Raw genomic sequence first — 13,727 nt, forward strand, 5'->3', positions numbered from 1 at the left:
CTTTCCTTCCTCATTGAGTGGACTTAGCACCATTGTTGAAAACCAACTGGTCTTTAGATGCATGGGTTTATTTCTAGGTGCTCCTTGGTATTCCATTGGTTAATGTCTATTATTATACTAGTGTGGCAACTAACAACAACAACAGCAAGAACAACCAGGTCGTTTAATCACTGTGGGGTTTTCAAATTATTTTTGAAGTCATGCTTTGCAATCAGGATGTTTAAATCTCCCTATTTTATTATAATTCTTCAAGATTGCTTTGCTCTTCATAGTCCCTTCCCCTTGTGAATACATTTGCAGGCTGGCTTTTCCATTTCTGAAAAGAAGGTTATTGGAAATGCTGTGGGGAGATTGATGTCTTCTGAGTCAAAAGTCTATCAACATTGGTATATGGGATAGATGGTGGGCAAATTGGGCAAGAGCTAAGGATAGTGGCAGAAGAAAGTCTGGAACTGGGAATCACTACTGCATTCATGAAGGGAAACAAGATCTACGGCTCTTCCCTAGGAACTCTATGGAAGACTTAGCCCATGAGGATAGCATTGAAGTCTCCACCTAGAAAAGTTTTCTCCTTCCTTCAGGGGGCTGGACCCTCCACCCCTGCCTTAGATCAGGTTTTCTGGTGGAGGAACAGGGTAGGGCCACCCTCTTCCAACAGCTGTTCTTCTGGCCTGTCCACCCTGTGCCCCCAAGCATTTGTTATCCTGGGCAGCCTTTTCTCCAGGGTGTTCCCACAGTACAAGTCCCCTAGCCTACCTCTAGTCATCCTCCTCCCTCTCTCTGCCACAGGTCTGCCATCACCATATTTCCCCAGAGGACAGACGGCAAGCATGACTTCAGAGTCTGGAACACCCAACTCATCCGCTATGCGGGCTATAAGCAGCCAGATGGCTCCGTCCTAGGGGACCCAGCCAACGTGGAGTTTACAGAGGTGGGAGCATGGCACCTCCACCTGGGCTCTCATTACCCCAACTGTCTTTATCCACAGACTTCTCATAGCCTAACATTATCATGGGAAGAGGACTGTAAGCAAGGCAGCCAACAGAGATCTTTAGCAGTTCATCATTTGATCATTCTCAGGCTATTACCTCCCTGAACCTCACGGTGGGAAGGGTTGTATTGTCCCATTTTACAGATGGGTAGACTGAGTCGCACAGAAGCCAAGTGAGTCATCCAAGGTTACTAAATGTATAAATGGGAAGCTAGGACTACTGTCCAAGTCCACAGTCTCTCAGCCCAGAACCTACTCCTCCCCCGCAGGTCCAGAGGAACCAGCTAATGAGAGCCATGTCTGAGCCCTACCTTTTCTGAGTTGAGAGATTTGTCAAACCCACAACAATCATTTTTCTTGTTATTTATTCAACTAACTGTTGACCTTCCACTCTACCCACCTAACTCCCTTTTGGATGGTCTTGAGTCTCCAAAATTTCTGGTTGTTGTTGTTGTTGTTAAATGCCATCAAGTCGGTTCCAACTCATAGCGACCCTGTATAGGGTTTCCAAGGAGCTTCTGGTGAGCTTGAACTGCCTACCTGGTGGTTCAAACTGACTTTGCAGTCCAGCGCATTAACCCACAGTGCCACACCAGGCCTCCACAATTGCTGGTAGGCCGAATCAATTCACAAAACCCATGAAGACAATAAAAGTCACCATCACCCTGCTCAAGATTCCTTCTAGGTGGGAATGCAGACATATAGAGCAGGTGAAACACAGTGGCTTACACTGTCTGTGCCCATAGGAGACCCCATGCCTAGAATGACCTGAAGCACACAAGCCTGGAACCCCTTTTATCACCCAGACTCCTCCCTCATTGAGCTCTGTCTTTATCCTTGATTCAAACTCCACCAATACCTCCTCCCAAGAGAAAGCCGGCAAGGCCCAGAGCTGCTCCTCCCTCATTGCTGTTGACTTCATTTGCATGTGGTTTTTCTAATTAGGATGTTATTATCTTAGGGAGGGGCTGTAACCAGGGCAACCAGGAGTGGCACCTGTGCACTTGTAGGCTCAGCCAGACTCTCTGCTCCACTTGGCTGAGTTCTGACTGTGTACTTGGCTGACCTTGCCCCTCATGGTACCTGAACAGAATCCCTACAGCCTCTTCCTCCCATCCTAACTCCAGAAACCTCGAAGACCAAGATGTTCTGAAAAGCCAATGATTTAGTGCTTCCTCTTTCTTCCAGCATAGTGTAAGGACTCAGTCCAGACAAAACCACCTCGTCAAACCTCCTGAATCAGTGTGCTGCCCCTCTAGCCCTGAGCTGTCCAATACAGGGAGCTCTTACCACTGAAATGTGCGAGTCCACATGGAAATGAAGGCAGAGCACATATCAGATCTCAGACACTTCGTACCACAAAAAGAATGGAAAATACCTCATGGATCGTTTTATATTGATCGTGGACATGTTTCAATGACAAGCACTGTGATGGTATTGGATACAATGTATGTATTATGAAACCAATTGCCATCGAGCCGATTCCAACTCATAACAATCCTGTAGGCAGAGTAGAACTGCCCCATAGGGTTTCCAAGGCTGGAAATCTTTACAAAAGCAAACTGCCAAATCTGTCTCCCCAACCACTGCTCCACCAGGACTCCTATAAATTAATAAATTTATTGGATTAATAAGTGTATTATAACTTTAATGTTAATGTTAAATATTTTAATAAAACCATTTAATTAAAATATTTAACATTAATAGTGTGTTAAAATAATTTGATATATTTATAGATTACAGTTAATAATATTTTGCTAACATAAATGATATATGTTGTACATGTTGTTCTTATTAAGTGCTGTTGAGTCAGTTCCAACCCATAGCGAATCTGTATAGGGTTTCTGAGGAGCGGCTGGTGAGCTTGAACTGCTGACCTTGTAGTTCAAACCTACCTTGCAGTCCAGCCTATTAACCCACAGCGCCTTACCAGGACTCTTAATATGTTATATGTATGTATGCTCATCTATATGTATAACACATGGCTCTGTAGGATCAGCACAGGACTGCAAACCACAAGGTTGGCAGTTCATACCCATCAGCTGCTCCTCAGAAACCCTATGCAGTTGTTCAAACTCACCAGCTATTCCTTGGGAACCCTATACTGGGTCACTATGAGTCAGAACCGACTGGACTGCACTATGAACAACAGCAGTTTTTATGGAAGCAGACCCCCTGCATCTTTCTTCTGATGGATTCAAACCACAGCATTCTGGGTAGACGGTGAATACTGTTACCACTACACCACCATGCTGCTATTTATTCATAAGTGTATATTTGGAGTCCTGGTATGGCGCTGTAGGATAAGCACTGGACAGCAAGGTTGGTTTGAACTACAAGGTCAGTGGTTCAAACTCACCAGCTGCTCCTTGGAAACCCTATACAGGGTCACTGGGAATCAGAACTGAGTCAACGACACTTAATAACAAGCAAAAGTTTCATTTTAATGTCAACTAAATATTAATATGGACTATCTGGTGTGGTGCTGTGGGTTAATGCGCTGGACTGCAAGGTCAGTTTGAACCACAAGACCAGTGGTTCAAGCTCATCAGCTGCTCCTTGGAAACCCTGTACAGGGTCGCTGTGGGTCAGAACTGACTCGACGGCACTTAACAACATCATTTATTATTAGTGTAAGGAGATCTGGTTGCATAGTGGGTTATGAGTATAGCTGCTAACTGCAAGGTTTGGAGTTCAAATCTACCAGCTGCTCCACAGGAGAGAGATGAAGCTTCCAAATCCTGTATAGATTTACAGCCTCGGAAATCCTTTACAGGGTTGCGATGAGTTGGAACTGACTCTATAGCACATAATCACCACCATCACATATTAATATGAGTCCTCATGTGGCTCTGTAGGATACTTACTGACTGCTAACTGCAAGTTCGACAATTCAAACCTATCAGGTGCTCTTGGAAACCCTGTACAAGGTCACTATCAGTCAGAACCGACTCAACATCATACAACAACAGCAACAATATTTTAATATACTAATATTCATATTTTAATAGCTTTTAAATATATTCTCAAATAGAATAAATTACTTTTGCCTGGTTTTTTTTCACTTTTTTTACTGTTGTTGTTAGATACCATCAAGTCGGTACCGACTCATAACGACCCTCTATGCACAACAGAACAAAACACTGCCCAGTCCGGGCCAACCTTACAATTGTTGCCACACTTGAGCCCATTGATGCTGCCACTTTGCCAATCCATCTCACTGGGGGTCTTGAAACATTTGAATTACATGCAAGGTAGCTTCTAAAAAGCCGTGCAAATATTCCACCGTCTTTCAGTTCCATTTTTCCATGAATTTTATAGAAGCTGAACTTGTATTTCTGTTGAACAGAGCTGCTCTAATCAAATACATGTTACACACTAATTCTAGACCCCTCATCAAGTCCAATAGGATTCCTCTTATGACCCCAGAGCCAACATGTACGGCATAAGCCCCCACGCACAAGACCATGCAGATGTAGCGCTTCTTAGCTGCAGTTCTCACACTCCAGAAATCCCAGTGACTACAAAGACCCAGAGCCCATCAGCGTGATGCTGTGGGGAAGGTTTGCACCCTACTCAGGGTGGACCACGAGGAGCTCTATTAGTCCACAGTGCTGCCAGGGAGCACCATATACAGGGGGCCATGTGGGCCCAGGACATCCAGAGGGTAGGGCTGCCCCTGGGGGGCGGGAGGGTCGTGCGTCTGGAAGACCAGCCGCGTGACCCAGGGCTCTGGTCACAGATCTGTATCCAGCAGGGCTGGAAGCCCCCGAGAGGCCGTTTTGACGTCCTGCCACTCATGCTCCAGGCCAACGGCAATGACCCTGAGATTTTCCAGATTCCTCCAGAGCTGGTGCTGGAGGTACCCATCAGGCACCCCAAGTAAGAGGGTCTGGGGGACATGGGGTGGGCTTGCCTGTGCCCGGGTCCCTGCCGCTCTCCCCAGCCCAGACAGAGGTTAAAAGCAGTCTTGGTGCCTCGCTCTAGGGCTTGGGCCAGGTGGACTTGCAAAAGATTGATTAAGTCCTCATGCAGCAGCTGGGAACCCCATCTTCTTGACTCACCATTTCCTGCTTTACCCAACCTTTAAGCAATCAGCAAGTCCCTGGCCTTTTCCAGCCTTGAAGGCTGGGAGAACAGAAACCTCCATTGACTCATTGTGACACCACGTGTGAACACAGAGAACCATTTAAACCTTGGTGTAGACCCAGTTCAGAAGGCATTTGGAGCCCGAAAGAGCTGAGGCCCGATACCAACAGCTCCAGTAGCGTTAGTACTTAGGAGCCAAGGAGATCAGCAGTGAGAGTGCTGCCTGTGGACACAAAACGTGAGGGGGGTGCCAAAAAATTCAGTAATGGAGCTAAATAATATTTTCATGAATTTTTCTTTTAAATCCAAATTAAGGCACGAAAATCCATGATGAGTAAAATGTTACAGTTGAAAATGAAGACACAGTGGGCTCTGTTGTTCCCTGCAGGTTTGACTGGTTCAGGGACCTGGGCCTGAAGTGGTACGGTGTCCCTGCTGTGTCCAACATGCTCCTGGAGATTGGTGGCCTGGAGTTCAGCGCCTGCCCCTTCAGCGGCTGGTACATGGGCACAGAGATTGGTGTTCGCGACTACTGTGACAATTCACGCTACAACATTCTGGAGGTGCGTTGCCTGGTCACCACGAAGGGGTAGCACAAGGCAGGGGATGGGGGTGGGTCCACGTGTCTTTCCCTAAAGCCCATCCTTCCAGCTTGGAAACTAGAAGGGGTTCAAACAGAATCCGTGAAGGGGGGTGGGGGGGCTAAAAACAGCTGCTCTATAGTCAATTGAGTGTCTGTCTAATCCAGGGGTGGGGAATGTCCAGCCCACAGGCCATGTAAGTCCCTCAAAATCATTTGGTCTGGCCCTCCAAGGCAACCGTAGTTCCAGCAATCACATTGTTGTTAAGTGCTATGGAGTCAGTCCCAACTCAGCAACCCAATACAGGGTTTCCAAAGAGCGGCTAGTGAGTTTGAACTGCCGATTTTATGGTTCAAATTAACCTTGTGATCCAGTGCTGTATCCCGTAGCACCACACCAGGACAGTCATCACATCAGGGGTGAGTTCATAAATGTTTCACCAAATACAGCAGGCTAATTTTTAAGTTGATAATTTTGTATGGCCCGCAAATGATGTTCTAAATTTTGCCAGTAAAAAGGCTCCTCGCCTCTAGTCTAGTTGATCGATCGTGGTGACTCCATGTGCATCAGAGTTAGAACTATGCTCTGTAGCATTGTCACTAGCTGATTTTTTGGAAGTAGATTGCCAGGCCTTTCTTCTGAGGTGCTGCTGAGTAACTTGAACCTCCATCCTTTTCATCAGCAGCCAATTGCATTAGCCATTTGCCCAACTCAGGAACTCCATAGGAAGCAGAGGGGGGTGGGGGGAGGACTCAAACAAGTTGCTGTCTAACTCATGGGCACCCCCATGTGTTTCAGAAAAGAGCTGAGCTCCATTGGACTTTTCAGTAAATGTGATCTTTGAAAGCTTCTGGGATCCCAGATGAATACAGTTTATTAATAGTGATTAGTAATACAGGTTATGAATGTCAGATGATGTGCAACTCCTAGTTACAAACCAGCTCCCTTAAAGTTTATTATATTAAAATTTTCATGCAGTGGTTCTTTATAACAAATGGGTACTTCTCTGTGATGAACATCAAGACATTGTTATTATTGTATTTTTATGTTCAAGATGAGTCCGTGTACCTGGAAGTTTTTCTCTAATGCTTTTTATGCATTGAAAGATTCACTATGCACTATACAAAGGGCTGTCAAAAAGTTTGTGAAAACATGGAATTAAAACAATGGAATTTTTATACGAACTTTTTGTAGCCCCCCTCATATATATACTAAGCAAACATTAGACTGTCTGGCGTTAGATGTGAATTGTACCTAACTGTTCTAACATGTTAAGGAGCTCTGGTAGCGTAATGGTTACGAATTGGACTGTGAACCACAAGGTCAGCAGTTCGAAACTACCAGCTGTTCCGCAGGAGAAAGATGAGGCTTTCTGCTCCTGTAAAGATTTATAGCCTCGGAAACCCTGTACAAGATCACTATGAGTCGGAACCGACTCCACAGCACATAACCACCACCGCCATTCTAACATGTTGGTAATCCAGTGCCTGCCTGTCGTAAGCACTCAAACAGTGTGCATGGTCAGAATGAAGTCCGTGGCACATGAGTATTAACGTACTGGTTCTGTGTGCGCCAGACACTGTCTAAAGTACTTTGCATGTATTGTATTTTCATTCATCTTTGTCACAATCTCAAGGTACCTACCTACTTCCATTGAGTTGGTTCAGACTCCGAGCAACCCTATTGGACAAAGTAAAACTGCTCCACAGAGTCTCTCCAAGGCTATATAATAAGCACTGGACTGCAAACATCAAGGTCTGCAGTTCAAGCCCACCATCTGCTCCATGGGAGAAAAATGAGGTTTTCTGCTCCTGTGAAGATTTAAAGCCTTGGAAACCCTATCCAGGGTTACTATGAGTCAGAGCCAGCTTGACGGCACTTAACAACAACAACAACAATCTTTACAAGGGCAAATAGTCTGATCTTTCTCCCACCAAGGGGTTGTTGTGTTTGAACTGCTGACCTTCGTTAGCAGCCCAGTGTTTATCCCACTTTAACCCCAGGACCCCTGACCTGAAGGTCACTGTTGTTAAATGGCATCAAGTCAGTCCTGACACATAGCAACCCTGTATAAGGTTCTCAAGTAGTGACTGATGGGTTTGAACCGCCGACCTTGTGGTTACGAGTCCAATACTTCTCCTACAGTGCCACACCTCAAGGTAGGTCCTTTGATAATCCCCCTTTTGCAGATGAGGGATGAAGTGAGGAGCTTCAGGTCACACAGCTAGCGAGCAGAAGAGCTGGGGTGCAAAGCTAGTCAGGTCTTCTAATCTGGAGCCCTCAGTTACCCTGCCTCTCAGTATTAAACCTTGCTAGGAGGGTTTGAGAATGACCCATGAACTGGGGCTCTCTGAGTCTCTTTTCTGACAAGCAAAGGGGCAGGGTTGGCAGTGTTTCTCCACGGTAAGCAGTCCTCAGCAGAGGGGCTGACTCCCCCAGTCCTTCCTCCCTCTGGCTCATCCTCATCTGCTGACTGGGCTGGGATGGAGCACTCCCCAAAGCTCAACTTTGCTGAAAGTATCAGAATGCTTGTGATTTTTCAGCCAATGCTCCTAACAACAGTCTGCTGTGGTTGGCCTTGTTTCAAAGGAGGGTATGAAAAAACAGAGACATTAGTTAGTGGGCCAATGTCACACAGACCCAGAGCCAAGATTCACACTCAGAACTCCCCAGCCGTGCCGTACATTATAATCTCCCAGGAGCTTTACATGATGTGGGTGATTCTGATTTTGTTGGTCTCAGATGGGACATGGGTACCAAGGCTCCTGGGTGACCCTTGTGAACTGCCCCTGATCAAATGTAGGGTACGAAACAAAAAGAGACTTCCATCGTTTTGGTACAAGCCACATTTGGAGAATTTTTTAGGTCTTTTCCGTTTTATCCTGCAACAGATTTCTTTTCCAAATCAGGCTGTATTAGCAGCAATAGCAACATGACTGACTAGACACATTTTTCTCTCTCATAAAATAATGCATGTTTTTTATATGTATTTATGTAAAGCAGCAGGTTCCTTTACTTTCCGGGTCTATGTCACAGGTAACAACCCCCAAGCCACGCCTAGCGTCTCTGCCTTTAAGAGTGAATTTTTAAGTCTTCATTAATCCTGATCTCTGTTTACATTTCATGATCTTGGCTCATATTTGGGTTGCAAAGTGTAGCTGTCACAGGTGTGGAAACTTAAATGAACCACTCCCACGCCAGCCCTCTAGTTTCAACTGCCATTTGGTGCAAATGTTGACAGCCCAGGCTGGAAAGCAATTTGCCCAAACCTGAAAAATTGTCGCATTCCAGCCTCATAATGAGACCTGGTTTCGCCACAAGTGACTGGAATTGACAGAGGCAGTGAATAACGGAGCTCTAATTAGTGAATTTTCTGTTGGGTCCTCTTCCCTACTCCTGACATCAGCCCTAGTTCAGCGTTCACTGGAACATACATGTCACAAGTTGTGTATTTCAAGTCATTTTGCTAAAGGTGTCAACTGGTTGGGTCTCAACTCTCAGGTCTTGCAATCAGGCGTGCATCTCCCTGGGCTCCAGCGCTGATGCCAACAAGCTCTGGGGACAGTGGGAAAGTCTCACATGCTTCTCTGAGTCTCCGTATCCTCGTCTGGCAGATGGAGCCAAGGAGGTGTCCTCATGAGTTCAAAGCCTATGTGATCTAGATTCCAAGTGACAGCCATTTCAGGGGTGGGAAGCTATGGAGCTTTCCCAATGAGGCCTCCGGCATACCACTCCTAACCCATGCCTCTGCTTTGTTCTTGTTGTTAGGTGTCGTTGAGTGGTACCGACTTCTAGTAACCTTATGCACAACAGAACAAATCACCGCCTGTTTCTGTGCCAACCTCACAGTCGCTGCTACATTGTAACCCATTACTGCTGCCACTGTGCCAATATATCTTGCTGAGGGTCTTCCTCTTTTTCTCTGACCCTCCACTTTACAAAGCATAATGTTTTTCTCCAGGGACTGGTCCCTCCTGATAATATGTCCAAAGTATGAGAGACAAAGTCTGGCCATCCTGGTTTCTAAGGAGCATTCTAGCTGTACTTCTTCCAACACTGATTGGTTTGTTCTTTTGGCTGTCCATGATACTATCAGTATTCTCCTCCAATGCCACAACTCCAATGTATCAGTTCTTCTATGGTCTTCTTTATTCATTGTCCAACTTTCACATGCATATGATGTTATTATAAATACCATGGCTTAGGTCAGGCGTACCTTTATCCTTAAACTGACATCTTTGCTCTTGAATACTTTAAAGTGGTCTTGTGCAGCAAATTTGCTTGATACAATTTGTTGTTTGATTTCTTGACTGCTGCTTCCATGGTGTTGATGGTTGATCAGAGAGCAAAATGAAGTCTTTGACAACTTCAATCTTTTCTCCGTTGATAAGGATTTTGTTTATTGGTCCAGTGGTGAGAATTTTTGTTTCCTTTACATTGAGGTGCAATCGATACCAAAGGCTGTGGTCTTCGATCTTCATTATTATTTTAATTCCTCTTCGTTTTCAGTAAGCAAGGTTGTATCATCTGCATTTTGAAAGGTTATTAATGAGTCTTCCTCCAATCCTGATGCCACGTTTTTCTTCATATAATAGAGTTTCTCAGATTATTTGCTCAGCATACAGATTGAATAAGTATGGTGAAAGAGAATATAAGACTGGTGCATACCCTTCCTAATTTTTAGCCACTTAGTGTTCCCTTGTTCTCTTCAAACAGCTGCCTCGTGGTCTATGTACAGGTTCCTCGTGAACACAAATAAGTGTACCAAGATCCTCATTCTCTATAATGTTATCCTTAGTTTGTCATGATCCACGCAATCAAAAGCCTTTGCATAATCAATAAAGTATACATAAACATCTGTCTGGGGTTCTCTGCTTTCAGCCAAGATCCATCTGACATCAGCAATGATATCCCTTGTTCCACAGCCTCATCTGAATCCAGCCTGAACCTCTAGCAGTTCCATGTCAGTGTACTGCTACAGCCAGTTTTGAATTATCTTTAGTAAAACTTTACTTGCTTGCAATATTAATGACATTGTCCAATGATTTCTGCATTCTGTTGAGTCACTTCTCTTTAAAATAGGTACAGATATGGATCTCTTCCAATCAGTTGGCCAGGTAACTAGCTTCCAAATTTCTTGGTATAGATGAGTGAATGCCTCCAGTGCTGCATCCGTTTGTTGAAAGATTTCAATTTGTATTACACCAGTTCCAGGAGCCTTGTTCTTTGCCAATGCCTTCAGTGCACCTTGGACTTCTTCCTTCAGTATCATTGGCTCTTGAGCATAAGCTATTGATCATAGCTATTGATCATAAGCTATTGGAATGTCTCTGCTTAGAACCCTCTAGGCCCTCCCATCACATTTAAAATGGTTGGGGTCCTTGGCACACTCTTCCAGGTCCTGCACGATCCTCCCTTTCCCAACAAGTTCCCCCTCACAGGCTACCCTCTGAGCACACAAACCCACACGGCCCTATCACTGGGCCTTTCACTTGCTGCTCTCTGCCGAGAGCATTCCCTTCCCAATTCTGTTAATGTTTTCTTTCTTCTCATCACATGTGGTGGTATGCCATCAAGTTGATTGTGACTCGTAGTGACCCTGTATGACAGGGAAGAACTGCCCCATAGGGTTTCCTAGGCGGATCTCTTGGTGGGAGAGTTCCAGGTCTTTTCTCCTGTGGAGCTGCTGGTGGGCTTCTCTAACCACCAACCTTTCCACTAGCAGCTGGACGCTTTGACCGTTATGCCATTTAGGTCTTGACTTTTATGCCATCTTCTCTGGCTGAATCAGCTGGCCCCCATCTCCACTGTCAGTCTATGTCCCTGCACTTACCACAACATTAACCATTCCTCTTCTCCACTAGAAGGTAAGCTCACCAGTTAAAGGGGTCGGCTGAGTCTCACTCATTTCCAGCTGCCAATGAGAATAAACACACAATTACTGTCCAGTTGGTTCAGAACTGTGCTCCGTCAGGTTTTCAATGATTGACTTTTGGGTCACCAGGACTTTCTTTCAAGCTGCTTCTGAGTAGACTTAAACCTGTACCTTTCAATGAACAGCCGTACTCATTAGCCATTTGCTTTACCAGGGACTCTTCTAGTGCTGAGAGGTTCTCAATTAAGTCTTTTTTTTTTTTTTTATGTTTTATTGTGAATTATGTGATAGTTTAAATGGGAGAACATTAGTTTTACATTCATCCTATCGTATATCGTTTATTGCCATGGTTACAATTCCCAACATGCATCATCAACCAACCAAAGGGTATTCCCTGCAAGCCTGCCCCTTGGTCGTCAGCACACAGCCCCTCTCTCTCTCTGGGTCTAGAGTCCCCAGCCGCTCCATCTCTCCACATCATTGTCTCTGCCTCTATCGCTGATGTCACTGTTTCTCTGGGTAGGGTCCCACACTCACTCTTCTCAATTAAGTCTTGTGAATGAGAGACTCAGTCTGTAAATGAGATGATTAATTACAACATGTTAATTCACAATACAAGTCCTGTGCCTCGGAGGTCCAGTGATGCCTCCACCTGTGAGTCTGTGTTTCCTTCCTTTTTCAGGAAGTGGCCAAGAAGATGAACTTGGACATGAGGAAGACATCCTCCCTGTGGAAGGACCAGGCACTGGTGGAGATCAACATCGCTGTTCTCTACAGCTTCCAGGTAGTGCATCGTGGCTGATGGGGCCCAAATGGATGCTGAAACCTTTCAGAGCCTTAGCTGCACAAGCCCCAGAAAACACCCTTGGGCGGGGTTCTGCCCACTGGCATAGGCATGCCTTCTTCTCATCGTGGATCCTAGGCAGGGGTAGGATGAAGAGATAGACAGATCGGGGACCAATACTGAGAGTTGAGCTGGCCCAGATTCTGTATCCAGCCATGTTTTAGGGTCTCAGACGATCACATCACAATGACAAATCCTCATCATTCATTATCAGAAACATCAAAACACGGTTGCCATTGAATTGGCTCCAACTTAAGGTGACCCCCATACATAGCAGAGTACAACTGTGTTCAAAAGGGCTGATTTTTCTTAAAGCAGATCACCAGGCCTTTCTTCCAAGGTACCCTTGGGTGGACTCAAAGCATCCACCTTCCAATTAACCACCAAGCATCATAAAGCCCTCCTATTACAAAGGGTGACTTCTGATACATAGGTCTCTGGGTTTCCCAGGTGAAGCCCAGTTTTTGCCTCTTGTCCAGGTGTAATTATTAAAAGGGATTCCATCAGTAACAAAGCGCCTCTAAATAGAAAGATAGCTGTACAATGTATTGTTCAAACCAGGACCCTAATAAGAACAAAAGAAGTAGAAAGCTGATTTAAAAAAAAAAAAAGAAATTGTGCAGGAAGAGTGCAAAGTTTTGTGTGGAAGGTGTAGAGAGAAAGCCCTGCTTGGATTACGATGGGACTCTTATCCCCAGCAGACCCCAGGAGACCCCCGAGCCAAGTTACCAGCCACACATTCCACCCACTTTTGCTGTGGTGTACGTGTCTCGTTTTTAATAAACTCACTCTTACTACAGAAAGAGTTTACTTGAAGAGGTTTTTGTATTGCCACCAGAAGCCTAGAACCTGTATTGTGGCCAGAAGTAGAAAGTCATTTTTTAATTACATAAGCAAACAAACACAAACAGAACAAAACAGAGTTGTTAAATTCTAGCCAGACACTTCCTGAGATTCTAAGCCCGGGACAGGCTGTCTTCTTGTTGAAATAATAATGTTGTTGTTGTTGAGTGCTGTCAAGTCGATTCCTACCCATAGCGACCCTGTATAGAGTTTCCAAGGAGCAGCTGGTGAGCTTGAACCACCAACCTTGCAGTTCAAACGACTTTGCAGTCTGACGCATTAGTCCACAGAGCCACACCAGGACAATGGCAACTGTCTTTTTACCTATGTATTTACCACAATTTAAAATATTAATAAGTGTTTTTAAAAGGAAGAAGTTGGGGAGACCCGCAGGAGAGGTGTTAAAGACACACTAGCACCAAATAGAGACTTTCTCAAACCACAAAGTCAGCTAGTCAAACCCACCAGCTGCTCTTTGGAAACCCTATACAGGGTCGCTATGAG

The 13,727-nt window shown here is 45.1% G+C and overlaps 1 protein-coding gene across 1 annotated transcript in view; it reads left to right on the forward strand.

The window, feature by feature from the left end:
* Positions 1–13,727, forward strand: part of NOS1 (nitric oxide synthase 1 (neuronal)) — a 121,936-nt gene that overhangs the window by 64,750 nt on the left and 43,459 nt on the right. The window contains exons 7-10 of the mRNA XM_006865466.1: positions 790–931; positions 4,734–4,873; positions 5,469–5,643; positions 12,219–12,320. Of these exons, the coding sequence (XP_006865528.1) occupies positions 790–931; positions 4,734–4,873; positions 5,469–5,643; positions 12,219–12,320 (559 nt within the window). The remainder of the gene's footprint in view (positions 1–789; positions 932–4,733; positions 4,874–5,468; positions 5,644–12,218; positions 12,321–13,727) is intronic.

Source organism: Chrysochloris asiatica, unplaced genomic scaffold, assembly GCF_000296735.1.
Source record: "Chrysochloris asiatica unplaced genomic scaffold, ChrAsi1.0 scaffold00078, whole genome shotgun sequence".
Lineage (NCBI taxonomy): Eukaryota > Metazoa > Chordata > Mammalia > Afrosoricida > Chrysochloridae > Chrysochloris > Chrysochloris asiatica.